This window comes from Carcharodon carcharias, chromosome 5, assembly GCF_017639515.1.
Source record: "Carcharodon carcharias isolate sCarCar2 chromosome 5, sCarCar2.pri, whole genome shotgun sequence".
Taxonomy (NCBI): domain Eukaryota; kingdom Metazoa; phylum Chordata; class Chondrichthyes; order Lamniformes; family Lamnidae; genus Carcharodon; species Carcharodon carcharias.
The window spans coordinates 164647630-164665373 of record NC_054471.1 but is presented as its reverse complement, the minus strand read 5'-3'; the positions used below and the strand labels follow the sequence as shown (position 1 = coordinate 164665373).

Here is a 17744-nt window from a genome sequence, read left to right as displayed (position 1 = left end):
ATGAATATAGTTTATCCCTGATGTAAATATATTTTGTTAAAGACAAATACTGCATGCACATTCAGCAAATAATTAATACTTGAGACCTAATTTTAACCCCTCAAAACAGGTGAATTTGAATCAGGTAAGAAGTAAAAATGTTAAAATCTGAAATAGGAACAAAATTGCCCACTTCCAGTTTTAACATAAGCGAAAGAAGAGGTGGGCAACCAATTCATCATCAGGAAGCTGGTCATTTGGTCAAAGTTTTAAACACGTACAGTAGATTTGATTTTCTGGTAAGCCACCCACTGCATATGAGGCCCTGGCGGTGCCATTTGATTTAGAAAAATGTTACCATATGCTTAATGGTCACAGGAATTCTGTTTTCAATTTTCCATAGAGCCTGTTTCGCCAAAGTGGTTTATGAGGAGAATAGGTTACAAAATCACCAAAGCTATAAGATTTGGCCCAGAAATTTGCATCTCAACACAAGGGACATTTACATGATTGTAACACAGGTCCATAACTGATGGGACGGAAGGGCTGGATGAAAATAATAGAATTCGTGTGTCCATCAGTCTTGGCATCAAAGATGAGAGGGGAGGGGCCAAGAGAACACAGAGTCAGAGAGGAAGTTGCCTTGAGAAAAGGGGCTTGTTCTGTCCTTAAGCTCTATATAACAATGAAGTAGTATGTGGGTTTAGCCAATGAGATACAGACATTATGCTTTTTAAGATAGTCCAGTCAAACCTGGCAATGAATGACAAGGTCAACCATACACAAGGTGCACTGAAGCCTGGAGTCCTCAGCCTTGAAAATCCAGGGGTGAGAAACCATGAAGGGTTGGCAGAAGAAAGGCAAGGGAGATGTTGAGCGTGTCAATAGAAGCAGCAATGTCAAGGTGGATGGGGGACCAAAGGAGAGGAATTTAGAAATTCTGGTGGGTTCTGGTGAGGTAAATGTGGAGTCTTTTTTTTAGTAAATGGTGGAAGTTGAGGCTAGCAAGATTGTCAACTGAACATTCTGAACATACTTAAGTAATGATGGACAATCTAATCTTGTTGTATTGTACTGAAGAACTCAGGATTCAGATAATTCCAAAGGACAAGAATGTTCTCCAATCTCTTCAATCACTTTCTACCTTAAATATCCTGAATAATTAGATTCATATAGTTTGGGACTTAACCACGTTTGAAGCTTTCAAAACCATTACCCAGATACAAATTGATCCTAGCTAATAACTGTTGCTATTATTATTAGTTGTTGCATGATTAACCCCCCTCCATCCACATCTGACTTCACCGTAACGCTAATATCCTCGGCCTCTTTCAATCCCCTCCAGCTTTATTCCCTCTTCTTTCTTCAAAGCACTGGGTTATGCCAGGGTAAAGCTCCATAAGTGCCAGCTATTTTCCAGTTTCTCACCCAGGTAACTATTCTTCATATGTGAGTCCATGTATTAAGTGTTGGTAGGCCTTTTTACCAGGGAGACATCACAGACAAGCCCAATTGTTTCCTACCCAGAAGCATTTTTATCCATTATCATGCCTCTGGTACTGCCCTTTGCTGTGATCAGCTTGCTCAACACAGACAAGGATCAAACACAGAATCTTTCTGGTTTGTATAGCTCAGTTCCACAATAACTAATGCAGTATCCATGCCCTCAAGGAGGAACAAACCAAAGCATTTACAGCTTTTAGCCTTGAGAGAAGACCCTTCTTATTTCTTTATTAAAGAGAACACCATAAAAGTTGATGAGTATACATTTTTATATACTGCACAGGTTGCTGTTTATGTCATGGCTGTTGTCCATGGTTTGACTCAGCTGTGAGTCCGTTGGTAACACTCTTGCTGCTGAGTCACAAGTTTCCAGGAACAAGTCGCACTACAGGGCTTGAGCACAAAAATCAAGGCTGACACTCCAGTGCAGTATTTAGAAAGTGCTGCACTGCCGGAGGTGCCATCTTTCAGATGAGACATTAAATGGAGCCCCCATCTGCCTGCTCGGGTGAACATAAAAGGTCCCATGGCACTATTTTGTGAAAAAACAGGGGAGTTATCCCCGGTATCCCGACCAATATTTATCCCTCAATCAACATCAGACAAACAGATTATCTGGTCATTATCAAATTGCTGTTTTTGGAAGATCACTGTGTGCAAAATTGGATGCTGCATTTCCTGCATTACAAAAATGACTACACTTCAAAAGTATTTCACTGGTTGTAAAGCGCTTTGAGATGTCCAGTGGTCCTGAAAAGTGGTACATACATGCAAGTTTTTCTTTTTTTTTTCTTTCTTTAATTGAGTTCATTTGTCATCTGTTTGATATATATATATATAATAATAAACAAGGCCGTATTTGCAGAATTCCAGTTTATATTTTAACTTACCTGGAATTCGTTTTCTCCTGGTTTCCCATCCATCCATCCATTTGCCAAAATTTGTAAAATCTTCTGCTTTCCATTGCGGTGCTTCTCGCTATAAAATAATTTGTTTTAAAATTTGAGATACAGGAATTGGATAAGTACACTGCTTAAGAACAGGGCCCAGGTTTTCGACCATGGCTTACCTTGGGAGGAACTTCCCAATGCCAACCCAAGACCTCACTCAACCCCTTGGCCCCTTATAGTCCCCATGCAACTTGATGCTAACCCATGCCCCCCACTGACTCCCATGGCTCCTTATAGCCCCCATGCCAACTTAATGTCAACCTATCCACCTACTTCGGCAGTTACACCCTCCATTCTAACACACCCAGTATCCACCATGGGCAGATCTCAGGAACTATGTTGAGAACAAATAAAATAAAGGTCTGAATACCTATTACAGCCTTCACTATATTAAAAAAAGCTCCCACTCATGAAAGCCCATTCAAAACTTTTAAATCTCAACTACTTAATGCTTTATAAAAACAAACTTCTATTCATAACCCCACAAAGACAGCTAATCATTTAATAACCTCTTTGTCAATCAAAACTTGAACTTAGGATCCCCCACTGCCCCCTCATGGCTGAAATAGTTATAGTTTGTTGAAAGCAGCCAAGCATTCATAATGATATGATGGTAACTGCTAGAACACAGTTTGTTTTCAATTCTCATTGACAGATGTAGACTGTTCTTTTTTTTTTAAAGCCTGGGGATCTAAATAACTTCACATCATGACAGTTCGAGAAAATTTTTCCACCCTCAAGAGTATTTACATTTAGTATAAAAATTGGTGACTCCCATACTGTGGGATAAGGCCCTTGCTGCAGCAAAAATGAAGGCTGTTTGAACTTAGCACACCCCATCCCCTTCCACTACCAATGAAGATGGGATCTGTTAGAAATGGGATGGGACTTCTGACCTCATGACAGTTTTGGTTCAAACATGGGTAAAAGAGATGAACTCCAGAGGTGGGATGAGAATAACTTGACGTGAAGGCAGCATTTGACCGAGTGTGGCATCAAGGAGCCCTAGCAAAACTGGAGTCAATGGGAATCAGGAAGAAAACTCTCCACTGGCTGGAGTCATACCCAGCACAAAGGAAGATGGTCGTGGTTGTTGGAGGTCAATCATCTCAGCTCCAGGACATCACTGCAGGAGTTCATCATGGTAGTGTCCTCAGCCCAACCATCTTCAGCTGCTTCATCAATGACCTTCCCTCCATTATAAGGCCAGGAGTGGTGATCTTTGCTGATGATTGCACAATGTTCAGCACCATTCACAACCCCTCAGATACTGAAGCCATCCATGTCCAAATGTAGCAAGTCCTGCACAATATCCAGGCTTGACTGATAAGTGGCAAGTAACATTTGTGCCACACAAATGTCAGGCAATGACCATCCCCAACATGAGAGAATCTAACAATCACCCCTTGATATTCGATGGCATTACCATTGCTGAATCCCTCACTATTAACCTCCTGGGGGCTACCATTGACCAGAATCTGAACTGGGCCAGCTATTTAAATACTGTTGCTACAAGAGCAGGTCAGAGGCTAGGAATCCTGCGATGAGTAACTCACCTCCTGACTCCCCAAAGCCTGTCCACATTCTATAAGGCACAAGTCAGGAGTGTGATGGAATACTCTCCGCTTGCCTGGATGAGTGCAGCTCCAACAACACTCAAGAACCTTGACTCCATCCAGGACAAAGCAACCTGCTTGATTGGCGATTGGCACCTCATCCACAAACATTCACTCCCACCACCGCCATCGAACAGTGGCAGCAGTGTGTACCATCTACCAGACGCACTGCAGAAACTCACCAAGGCTGCTTAGGCAGCACCTTCCAAATCCATGACCGCCACCATCTAGAAGGACAAAGGCAGCAGTTACATGGGAACACCACCATCTGCAAGTTCCCATTCAAGTCACTCATCATCCTTACCTGGAAATATATCACCATTCCTTCACTGGCATTGGGTCAAAATCCTGGAACTCCCTCCCTAACAGCACTGTGGGTGTACCTACACCACAGGGACTGCAGCAGTTCAAGAAGCCAGCTCACCACCACCTTCTAGGATGATTAGGATGAATTTCTGCAGCATTCTTCCCCTTGTCCCCTACTGATATTTTTCTGGGGTTTCCACAACTCACCACCATCTTCTCAAGGGCAGTTAGCGATGGGCAATAAATGCGGGCCTAACCAGCAATGCCCACATCCCATAAATGATTTTTAAAAAAACATCCAGGTTCCACCCACCAGTTTTAAAGGTCTGCAGAATCTTCACAATGCCGTGGACATCTGGGGCAATTTCTCTTGGATCTGATTTCAAACCTAGCCAAACTAGGATGCAAGTCTCACCTGTACGAATCCTGCATAAAATAGTTTGGTTTTACTCAAATGGGGATGAATTTACACAGGGGTTCTCCCAGTTAGCTGCCAAAACTTCAATGGATGAGCTGTGGAAACCCCAGAAACACATCAACAGCGGATAACGGGGAGATGCTGCAGAAATTCATCCTAATCATCCTAGTGAGCCTTTTCCTAATGGAGAATTGTGACACAGGTGAAATCTCACCTCTGTGATTGAAGGATTCAAGCTTGACATCACAGCTTAGCGCAGAATTTGCTGACATTCCAAGACAGAATTGAGAAAATATTGCACTGCCAGTTGTATTGTACTTCAGATGAGAGGTGTCAAACTGTCGGCTTGTTCCAGATATTCAAGCGGACATTGAAAGCACCACAGCAGATTTTCTCATTAGTATTCAGACATATATCACTGCCCAAGCAGAATGCACAAACTAAAACTAGGGATAGTGAGATGGGGGGGTTCACACATTTTTAATAGAGCCCACTTAATTCCCATATATTTACAACTGTGGATTAAAATCAAGCAGATTCCATTCCAGCACACAGCCCTCCCTACCCAATTTCCTTTGATGCAATCCACCTAGGTAATTGCTTTTATGTCTAACCACAGAAGTGGAAAATTATCCTATTCCCCCACCCATATCACTACATGAAGGAGAGCAAAACAAAATCAACAATCAGGGCAGAATCTTGTGCCCTCCCTCGTGTCAAATTTGGTGATGCTGGGGGCATTTAGTCAGGCTGAAGGGTGACGAGTGGGGACTCTGCCACCTTCTCGCCTAAATCCCAATTAAGTCCATGGTGGGAAGGCCCATGGATGGCCTTCCTGTCCCATCACCAATTGAGGCCCTTAGGTGGGCAGTTAATGCCCAATTAAGACCCCCATTCGACCACCACTGGTATTAACCCAGCGCCAGGTGGGGTGGAGTGGGGAGGTGGCTAGCCATGTAGGGAGCATGCAAGCAAACCTGTGCATGATTACTTGTGGGTTCCCTTGGCAGGGGGGTTCTCTCATTCAAAGGTACTCAGTGCTTGACCGAGGGACCTGATATCAGGAAGGGAGGCCCCACTGGAAGCCACTCCCCTTGACTTGCTGCCAACTCCTCTCCTCTACCCTCCCCTTGATTCTTCACCCCATAAGCCCCCCCTCCCACCTGTGGCCTGGGATTCAGCGACGATCCTAGGCCTCAGGCAGGTTTCATACTGGCAGCAGCCACCACCTCTCCTGTGGCACTGCTGTTCACTACAGCTGTCGGCCTCTGATTGGTCGGCAGCTCTCAGCAAGCGGAAGTTCCAAGCCCAGGGTCCTGATCCCAAGGAAAGGCCCGGTGGTGGCCTGTGAACTGCCTGAGTGGAACAAGATGCAGCATGCCTTCCCTAGAAGGGTTGTCTCTGGCTCTCCAGCCACCACAAAGTTCAACTCCAGATTTACTAGGCAGTCACCTCAGTGCATTTTGTAGAATCATGCTTAGCACACTGCATGCCTGCAATAATGCTCGTAGGAACAAAAATAGACAAAATGAAAAAGTAGAACCACCAGGGGAAAAATAATGCAAAAAATTGAAGGAGCTAAGAAACAGGTGAAACAAACTTGCCAGAACTATCTCTATTCCATTGTCTTTGTATACTTAGCATTACTGAGTAGCCATGGGCAATTATTTTACATGGGCATGATTTAGAAACAATACTGAGCATCAAGACATTCACAAATAAATCTCATAATAACAACAACAATCTGTCAAACTAGTAAAAAGTAATGTTAGGATTACACCAAGAGGTTTGCATGCTCAGAATGAACACCCAGCTATGGTGGTGGGGGCAAAAGCTATGGTAATATTTAGGAAACAACTAGATACAGTAATGTGTAGTGCAGAATTGTCTGGATGAATGGATTAAGATGGCTCAAAAGGCCTTCCTCACCAGTGATATCTTGTGGTTCAGAACATTAGCTTTAGTTTGTTTTCCACATGATTGAAAAAAAAAATGTCACTTGGGAGAGACAGCCAGATTTCTACTAATGGAGCATGGATTTCTAAAAGGTCCTGACCCCTATTAATAATGAGAAGCAAAATGAAATAGTTATATTGAATTATTCACCTAATTTGGTTTTCGTTGATAACAAGATCTTTGTAAGCCCTAAGGTAAATCCCCAATAAGATGGCTAGGGGCAAGATGAGGAAAAGCAGGTTGCATTACCTCTACCTTACGCTGTAAGAAATTTCAAATACAAAAGCAAAATTGTGCAGATGCTGGAAATCTGAAAATATTTTATCTGAAGACCATAAGGTATTTTATCATTTTACCATTGCACTTTTCATATATTTCATGGATCCAGGCTTACCCAAGCATTATGTCAAGAACACAATTTCTTTCCACACTGCTTGTTACTATACAACATGGTGTGCTTAACCGTGTGTAAAAAATCTAATTCCATAACTGACAACTCTCAGTTAAGACCATAGCCAATCAGATTGTGAAAGCTGATCACTCCACTGTTGCCAGATAAACACTTGCAGAGGCTGATATAAAATGCATTCCAACTAAAAAAAAAGTACTATTCAATGACTTTTTTTAGTTTATAAGGTAGTCATTTTGCTTCACTCCAACAATGATTCACGTTGGCAAAAACAAATTTGTCCTCTAAACACCCACACTTATATGCAACATAAATCAAACATCCCACAACTATGAGGAAAGAAACTGATTTGGAGGGAGGTGTGCAGACTAGAGGCTTAGGAGCTGATTCATGTATAAATTATGATAATTTGTTGAACCAAGGAGTGCCAATAAAGAACACTTGACAGAATATATTTCAATAATTAATTTCTGTTGAGGTGTGAGTTAGCCATGCATTACTGTATTAAGATTGTTGGTCCTTGTTACTGGTTATAGTATATGAGAGGTTAATATTCTCAGGACAAAACAGGAAAGAGCCAGCCAATTTGATTTAGTGTGGAGTCCAATTGCCTGGTTGGGTATCAACCGGGATATTGTACACGCATCAAAGATTTTGTGGCTAGTTTCTAGTTTCTGACAAACAAAGGTGATTTGTATATAGGTGATTCTAAATGCTAATGTCAATCAAATGCATAGACATTGGAGTGGCGTGCATCTGCCTAGCACCACATTCATGCGTAAAAGTGACAGGATAGGCAAACAAAAATTTAGAAAAAAACTTCCACTCATTAGCCACCCGAGGGCCGTTCCGCTTAAATTTTGAACAGGCATCAAACTGCAGAGCAGCCAGAAGCCTGGTTCAAATATTAAAAGTGGGGGCTGTATGCCAGTTGTAGTGCCCCAGCACAATTTTCAGATACCTATGGAGGAGCATGCTCATATGCACATTATCAAATCATATGAATGTTGAATGGCCTAACCAAAGGTCCTTGCAGGGATGACAGGGAACTGCTCTCAATCGCCCAGTAACAAGAACAGTCCTCCTGCCCCCACAAAAATCTCCTGCCCCACTGCTGGCTGCTCAGTGGCCTCACCACTCCTGGGATTGCCACCCCCTCCTTAAGTACTTAGCAGATCATTTGGCCCGACCAGTCTACTTAAGCATAGCCTCAGCTCAGCTTTGTGAAGGAGCTAGTGGATTTCCAACCATCACACCCCACCCCACTCACCCCTCGTACTGCCTGTCAGCTACTATTTGTTTAAAAGGTCAAATTTTACTTTTCAAAGTTCTGAATTATATGGGGTTTCTGGCTTGTTCCTCAAGCATCATCGGGATGGAATACTATAAAGGACAGCCAAAACTATGTTATGAAATATCCTAGTTGGTTAAAGTAACCTGTTCTGCCATATCTTCAAAGAGTTTTAAAGTATGGCCAGGGTGATTTTTTTAAACAAATCAAAACTTTAGGCATCCAAAATCTTGGGGGGCTGGTTAGCTGACAGCCATATCAGAGACCTGTGAGAAGGGGCTGCAGCAATCATTGCCTGTCATCACTTTGACAGAAAACATCATGGCCAGGGGTTTGCCCGGTAAGAAGTAGTACATCCATTTTCAGGTTTAATACATGTTGATAGAAAGCTTAGGTAGACGTGTCTTAATTGATTTGATATGTATTCTGAGGGATGGTGAGGTTTGTAACTTAGTATAGTTACACAGTTTTTTTATTGAATACTTTGTGTTTGTTAAATAAGCTTATTGGTTTGCAGCCTTCATTTTAGTCTGATAGAGCATCTGCCAACCAAAGAATGTGGAATCATGTGACTGCACCTGATATATTCTAGTAAGCTGGTGTACAATGGTAAGGGTTTTCTATTTGAATATTGAGCATCATTTACCTAGGACAAAAACAGAATTACCTGGAAAAACTCAGCAGGTCTGGCAGCATCGGCGGAGAAGAAAAGAGTTGACATTTCGAGTCCTCATGACCCTTCGACAGAACTTGAGTTCGAGTCAGTTCTGTCGAAGGGTCATGAGGACTCGAAACGTCAACTCTTTTCTTCTCCGCCGATGCTGCCAGACCTGCTGAGTTTTTCCAGGTAATTCTGTTTTTGTTTTGGATTTCCAGCATCCGCAGTTTTTTTGTTTTTATCATTTACCTAGGTATTGGACTGGTAAAGGCACAATCTGGACCTCGTGGAAGTGAGGTCCACAGACCAAAGCGGTTTCTGACAGAGAATTAGAGCAGAATATCTAGCATAAAACCCAGAAAATATAATACAGCAGGTACAATAACTACTTTCATACTTGTACTTTCACTCACAGCCAACAGAAGCTTCACCGGATTTGTATTTGTTTCATGCATCTCTGATCACTCCGTAAAGATTTGTTGATTGGTGGCCAGACTGCATTACATAAGTTGGCAAACAGAGGGCATTCACTCTGTCTACTTTAAGAAAGTGGCTCATAAACAATAATGGAAATCAGCTATAAGTAGCAGCCATAGATACCTTTGACCTCACCTCCTATGAGGAGGAAACCCCGGAACCTATAGGTGGTGATAGCGAACTTCCTGCCTATTTTACACCCTGCCTGATTTTCTTTTCCATTGTCTTCAACGTGAAAGAACACTGGGCACTGCCAAAAACTAATTTCATCCCTGTTACCTGTCATTTCAATAGATGTTGAAACCCTCATCCTTAGTACTGAAAATGCAGGGTAAAATTTGGCACTCTGCCAGGCATCTACACATGCTTATTCCTTTTTTTGTGTGCTTCCAAACTATGCTACATTAAGACGCATGGTCACCTGAACCCTCAGCATCTCCTCACTCATAAATGAACTTCAGCAGCCGGAGATGGGGGGTGGTTAGTGAGCCAGTGGGAGTACACAAGATGACACATGGGGAACAAGTGGGAATGTAGTGTCAGGTTGGAAAATGAGGAGGCAGATACTGTTGGCTGAAATTATGACTGCAGCCACAGAAGCCTTGAGTGCAAGTGCAAGGAGTTGAAGTACATTCAAGGATCCTGCATGGCACTATTGATCGTATTGATACCATTCAGTTTGCTTTCTTATAGATTACTAGCTGTGCAGAGCCAGAGCCTAATACTAGTGCCTTGATATGCATACACTCCCATGACTATGCCATTTCTCAGGAGAGCAATGAGCACCAGCCCTCCCACCGGTTGAACAGCTGAAAGGAAATTGCAGGGACAGGCTGCTCTTCCAGCAGCAAAGGAGATCCAGAGAGTTAAAAGCCCCACTTGTGCTTCAGCTTCCCAGAAACAATAGCCAAATCCTTCACAAAAGGCTCAGAGACATGGCTTTTTAGTGATAGGCACATGAATGAATTGGAGGGGTGAGAAGTGGAATGGTTGGGTGGTGTGATGGAGATGGGACTATTAATGCAGAAGGCAGACTTAATAATTGTGAGAAGATATTCTGTATAGAGAGCACAAATGTCCCTTGCAGCTGACAAAAGATTTGTCCTCTGAATCCTTTTCATATTCTTGTTAATCATCCACCTGCTTCCCTTGTGAATCTCCTTCTACCTCCTCTGGGCCATCATTGTAAAGGCCTCATTGCAAGTGATCATGCGGCATTTAACAGAACAACAAGATCATTGAGAACTTAAATGTTTGAGATTGCAAACCAGCTAAATGAAGCACAGCTTCAGAACACCAATACAAAAACAGAATTACCTGGAAAAACTCAGCAGGTCTGGCAGCATCGGCGGAGAAGAAAAGAGTTGACGTTTCGAGTCCTCATGACCCTTCAACAGAACACCAATAGTCTGTTTAGTGGTGATTTTGGTGGCTGAATGAATGTTCTTGCATCGATTCTCAACTAGTATCCCAGGAAAATGCATTGTTGTTATCATGCAGCTATAGCTGCCTTGATATCTCAGGATGCACACAGATGGTTCCCTTTCTGGTCAAAAAAAGCTAGTACAGTGGACTACTTCAAAATGAATGCTTCCCAGAAAATGAGCATTCATGTGTACGATTTGGTGCTATTGATCTGAGCTAGGCTGAAATACAGTGAGTATTAACCTTTCCCATCGAGGAGTTTGTCCAAAGCAGGTGCCATAACTTCTCATTCTTTCAAGAATGCTGCTGCTCTGTAAAATTCAAATGTTGTGTTGTGCTGGTGCTGAGTATATACAAGGAGGTTGATACATCGGTTAGCTCTAGTCAACAACACTGTGACTTGCTTGATACTTCTTTGCACAGCTGATTATCATGTATTACTGCTGTTCCCAGGAGCAACATGAAATAAATCAGCTGCATAAAGATTCAGGGTAGTATGTCCTTTATAGCCATTGCAAGTAGTGGTACCCATGTTGAAACTGGTCTGCAGATCTGGTTCCAGTTTTTGGCGTATCTCCTTTATGACATAAAACACAGCTACCACACACACTGTTGTGCATCAAATGGGGTTAAAAAGTGCCTCAGTGAGCTGTGAGCCAAGAGGGTGCAATATGCCTTTAGTGCTGAGAGCGTGAATTTACCCTTATGTAGCTACAGTGACTTAAGTAAGGTGGTGGATTGTGAAGGTGGTCATAAGGAACATGAGCAAATGAATGTTCAGGGGAAATAAACTGTTGTCTCAAACCATGGATTACAGGTTCTATATAAGAGGTAAATGGACTTGAAAATTTTTGGCCATGTCTCTCTTGGCACTCACTCCCTCTTTCTCATGGCCATTTAAGCCGAATTAGGCCATGTGGAATATATACATGCAACTTAACCTCGAACTGATATTCAAACCCTACATCATTACCAAAACCACTTACTTCCACCTCCTCTTCAAATTCCTCCATGACATTACAACCTCTTCCAGATTTATGTCCCTTCCCACATTCTCTACAACAGTAAAAATCTTGAACTGTCTCAAAAAAGCTACTGAGGTTAGGTCAATTAGAAATTACAAACTGAGATTGTTAGGTTTTTGTTTGACAAGGGTACTAACCAATATGGAACTAAACAGATCAATGGAGTTAAGATATAAAATCATCCATAATCTAATTAAATGGTGGAAATAGCTCAAGAGGTTGAATGGCCTAATCCTGTTCCTAAATTCATCCCTTCAACTCTGGCCTTCTATATGCCAGTGTTTCCCATGCCCTTACAATGGGTAGCAGTTCCTTCAGTCATCTCAACCCTGCCTAAATCCACCATAAAACCTTCCAACTCTCCCTGGCTTCCAATTGTCCCCCCTTCTGTAAAATGCCATGAGCCATTTTCTACATTAAAGGTGCGATTTAAATGGAAGTTATTATTGAGCAGAAGGAACCAGTGTTTCTGTACTTAACGTTTCTTCAGGACTTCAAGTGGTGTGTGAACACTGCATGCCAAAAAACGAAAAAGGGATTTCTAACAGACCACTGTAGAAAAAACAAAAACAGAATTACCTGGAAAAACTCAGCAGGTCTGGCAGCATCGGCGGAGAAGAAAAGAGTTGACGTTTCGAGTCCTCATGACCCTTCGACAGAACTTGAGTTCGAGTCCAGGAAAGAGCTGAAATATAAGCTGGTTTAAGGTGTGTGTGTGGGGGGCGGAGAGATAGAGAGACAGAGAGGTGGAGGGGGTTGGTGTGGTTGTAGGGACAAACAAGCAGTGATAGAAGCAGATCATCAAAAGATGTCAACGACAATAGTACAATAGAACACATAGGTGTTAAAGTTAAAGTTGGTGATATTATCTAAACGAATGTGCTAATTAAGAATGGATGGTAGGGCACTCAAGGTATAACTCTAGTGGGTTTATTTTTTAATAATGGAAATAGGTGGGAAAAGGAAAATCTTTATAATTTATTGGAAAAAAAAGGGGGGAAACAGAAAGGGGGTGGGGATGGGGGAGGGAGCTCACGACCTAAAGTTGTTGAATTCAATATTCAGTCCGGAAGGCTGTAAAGTCCCTAGTCGGAAGATGAGGTGTTGTTCCTCCAGTTTGCGTTGGGCTTCACTGGAACAATGCAGCAAGCCAAGGACAGACATGTGGGCAAGAGAGCAGGGTGGAGTGTTAAAATGGCAAGCGACAGGGAGGTTTGGGTCATTCTTGCGGACAGACCGCAGGTGTTCTGCAAAGCGGTCGCCCAGCTTACGTTTGGTCTCTCCAATGTAGAGGAGACCACATTGGGAGCAACGAATGCAGTAGACTAAGTTGGGGGAAATGCAAGTGAAATGCTGCTTCACTTGAAAGGATTGTTTGGGTCCTTGGACGGTGAGGAGAGAGGAAGTGAAGGGGCAGGTGTTGCATCTTTTGCGTGGGCATGGGGTTGTGCCATAGCAGGGGGTTGAGGAGTAGGGGGTGATGGAGGAGTGGACCAGGGTGTCCCGGAGGGAGCGATCCCTACGGAATGCCGATAAGGGGGGTGAAGGGAAGATGTGTTTGGTAGTGGCATCATGCTGGAGTTGGCGGAAATGGCGGAGGATGATCCTTTGAATGCGGAGGCTGGTGGGGTGATAAGTGAGGACAAGGGGGACCCTATCATGTTTGTGGGAGGGAGGAGAAGGAGTGAGGGCGGATGCGCGGGAGATGGGCCGGACACGGTTGAGGGCCCTGTCAACGACCGTGGGTGGAAAACCTCGGTTAAGGAAGAAGGAGGACATGTCAGAGGAACTGTTTTTGAATGTAGCATCATCGGAACAGATGCGACGGAGGCGAAGGAACTGAGAGAATGGGATGGAGTCCTTACAGGAAGTGGGGTGTGAGGAGCTGTAGTCGAGATAGCTGTGGGAGTCGGTGGGTTTGTAATGGATATTGGTGGACAGTCTATCACCAGAGATTGAGACAGAGAGGTCAAGGAAGGGAAGGGAAGTGTCAGAGATGGACCACGTGAAAATGATGGAGGGGTGGAGATTGGAAGCAAAATTAATAAATTTTTCCAAGTCCTGACGAGAGCATGAAGCGGCACCGAAATAATCATCGATGTACCGGAGAAAGAGTTGTGGAAGGGGGCCGGAGTAGGACTGCAACAAGGAATGTTCCACATACCCCATAAAGAGACAGGCATAGCTGGGGCCCATGCGGGTACCCATAGCCACACCTTTTATTTGGAGGAAGTGAGAGGAGTTGAAGGAGAAATTGTTCAGCGTGAGAACAAGTTCAGCCAGACGGAGGAGAGTAGTGGTGGATGGGGATTGTTCGGGCCTCTGTTCGAGGAAGAAGCTAAGGGCCCTCAGACCATCCTGGTGGGGGATGGAGGTGTAGAGGGATTGGACGTCCATGGTGAAGAGGAAGCGGTAAGGGCCAGGGAACTGGAAATTGTTGATGTGACGTAAGGTGTCAGAGGAATCACGGATGTAGGTGGGAAGGGACTGGACAAGGGGAGAGAGAAGGGAGTCAAGATAACGAGAAATGAGTTCTGTGGGGCAGGAGCAAGCTGAGACGATCGGTCTACCGGGGCAGTTCTGTTTGTGGATTTTGGGTAGGAGATAGAAGCGGGCCGTCCGAGGTTGGGCGACTATCAGGTTGGAAGCTGTGGGAGTAGAAAAAGGTGGACATTTTTCAATCATTTCAAAATTCTGTCAAGGCACATGACTTGTGAGTCCTGATTTATAATATTTTAAATGGTTTAAGTCATACCCATGTTGTTCATATTGGCTGGGGATTATTTTTGAACTTCACATTTTTCCTAGAATTATTTGTAGCAAAACACACATGCGGTAAAAGCACCACAATTTAAGAGCCTGGTTCACAAAGAATAGATGGATCACTTCAATTTACAGCCTAATTCACCAGTAGCAAAATAAATTGAATCATTTGAAGCCTTGCACTCACCTTCAAAAGATTATCTGCAGCTGCAAACCAATCATCTGTTGCAAACAGGACCTGAAAAATAAAAAGGTTGGATAGCAAATTGGTCTTTTCCCATGGTACCCCATGTAGAAAGTTTCTTATTTGTATCAAAAATTTTATTTTTTTTGAAAAATATACTTTATTCATAAAATATCTGGAAGAACATTACAAAATATTTCAAAATCACCATCACAAAAGTACAATCAGATTCAACTTTTACACATGGATCACGAGGTGCATCAATACAATCAATGAATATTACAATCATTTCAATATGGTCAATGCAGACAATCAGACAATGGTATTGGAATTATCAACATACATCATGTTGCACTCTGAGGTGTTTCTATACAATTATAATACAATTAGTATTCAATGCATACATTCATTTTGAGCTGTACAGCCCGAGAGGCTCTCAACAGTTCCCAGCCCCTCGGTGCACTGTGGCAGAAAGGTCTTAGACAGCGACCTTCCCTATTGCGCCTTTGCGGCGGCTGCCCCAAGCTTTAGTGCATCCCTCAGCACGTAGTCCTGGACTTTGGAATGTGCCAGTCTGCAACACTCAGTTGGCGACAACCGATCAAACATTGTAGACAATGAGCAGAGTTATACATTACAGGTAGTTAAAGAACATCTGCATGAGTCACCCTAGACTGTGCTCATACACATCTGTGTGAGGCATTAGAGTAACATTAGCAATGGCTTTGATAAAGGTCGCCTGCCCACTATTGTGGACATTGATAAAGAGGGGAGTTTTGATGTCCTAAATGGAGAAGGACAAATGCACTAAAATCAGGAAAGAGAATACAAGAAAAATGAGCAACCAAAAATTGACAGGACATGCAACTTTAGCATTCATTTTATTAGGTAACATATTTTTCTGTTTGCTCTTTTAATCCTGACTTTACCATTCTCCTGTTGTTGGAAAACAATGGGAGTAATTTACAGCAATCTGAGATATCAACATAATATTATCAGATTGTGACTATAATTTCATGTTCAGTAGTAAACATTATTATATAAACAATGACAAACTCATTTGCATCATGCCATTCAAAATATCCTCATAAATTTTGAAATCCTATGGAGAAAATTTTACCCCCGTCAGGGGGCTTGTGTGAGCGCGGGGGCGGGGGTGGGAGGACAGGGACCCGATGGGTGCCCCCGATTGGGTCCATGCCACCATTTTGCACTGAGCACTCCCTGTGCAGGCGGGCGAGGGCTTCCCTGAATCGCAAGTGCACTCTTTCGTAGATGCGTGCAAAAGAGCGCAGAAATCTCCCTGAGGCACAGAGGCGTGTGTCCCGATGTCACCGTGCATCATTCCGATCTTCAGTTCTGCAGGCATGTACCAGAGTCAGCTGTATGCCCACCAAACTGTCAAAGGTCTATTAAGGCCATTTAAAAACTAATTAAAACGATTAACTGAGCTGCCCGTCCAACCTTAAGGTTGGTGGGCAGTCGAGGAGACCAGGCAGCCTTCACATTTATCATGAAACCTCATCCACAGGCGGGATGAGGTTTCATGAAGGATTTATAGATCAAATACATTTTTACATTAAAATTCATTGACATGTCCCAGCTCATGTGACACTGTCACATGAGGGGGTATGTCTGAAAATTTTTTTCTTTCTTTATTAAAATTCTTAATAATGAAATTAAACTCCCTGTGGTAGCTCCATGCCTCAGGGTGATTTCTCCACTGTTTCGCGCACATACAAAATATGCAAATGACTGAACTTTAATCTCCTGTGGTTGCAGAGACAAAAGACTGATTACTGCATCTCAGCAATCATCTAAGATCTATCTCCCATTGATTTATATCTCAGAATGTGTAAAATAGTCGGATATCAAAGAAAACAGACTCAGGGCACGAGGCATTTTTTCTTTCCTTTAGAGGAATACACAGGGGAAAACGGGTTAAAAAGCTAACTGCAGAGCAGTGTGCTTGTGTGCTGTATATGTGACAGCAAGAAGAAGACCAACTAGTCATCCTGCAGTTGCAAGGAAAGTCCCTCCCCTCCCTATTGCTGGAGGTAAGGCTCAGCAGAAGACACGGTCAAAAAGGAAATAGGACAGGCTCCTCAGCCTGAGGAAGGAAATTTATTTGACTTCTTCCTGTGGGTGAAATAATCGATTACGCAACCCAACAATTAATTCAGTACTTAATTTCATAAAAGACACTGACTGACTCGCAATGCATCATGAAGCAGTTATCCAATGCGGGGGATTCATAGGGTAGCATATACGATCAAAATGAAGGACAAATAATGTGTTTGGCAGTGAAAGATTGGGATTAAATTACTGCCCATAATTTCTGACAGTTAGTGCATCAAACTGTGACATCAGATTTCAAAATTTATGAGGATATTTTGAATGGCAAGTTGTAGATGAGTTTGTCATTTTTTATATAATAATGTTTACTACTGTAGTGTGCTGTGAATATGACAGCAACAAGAAGATCAACTAGTCATCCCGCAGTTGCAGACAAAGCACCACCACCCACCGCCCTCTCTCTCTCTCTCTCTCTATTGCTAGAGGCAAGGCTCAGCAGAAGACACAATCAAAAAGGAAATAGGACAGACTCTTCAACCTGCAGAACCAAGTGTCTCCAAACCATCTGCAAAACTGCCGAAGTCAGCTCACCAGAATCACCCAACTTAACAGCTGTAACGTTTTGCCATCCACGTCTCGTGGACAAGCTAAAGGCTGATTTGTATATCTTTTTTAACTTTTAGTTGAACTCTTAACTTCTCATTTCTG

General features: G+C 42.9%; 1 protein-coding gene across 1 annotated transcript in view; it reads right to left on the bottom strand.

Moving 5' to 3' along the window:
* The window catches only part of allc (allantoicase), a 47662-nt gene that overhangs the window by 29694 nt on the left and 224 nt on the right, over nt 1-17744 (bottom strand). The window contains exons 2-5 of the mRNA XM_041187413.1: nt 14964-15014; nt 5936-6128; nt 4770-4780; nt 2373-2460 (exon numbers count right to left, since the gene is read on the bottom strand). Of these exons, the coding sequence (XP_041043347.1) occupies nt 2373-2460; nt 4770-4780; nt 5936-6128; nt 14964-15014 (343 nt within the window). The remainder of the gene's footprint in view (nt 1-2372; nt 2461-4769; nt 4781-5935; nt 6129-14963; nt 15015-17744) is intronic.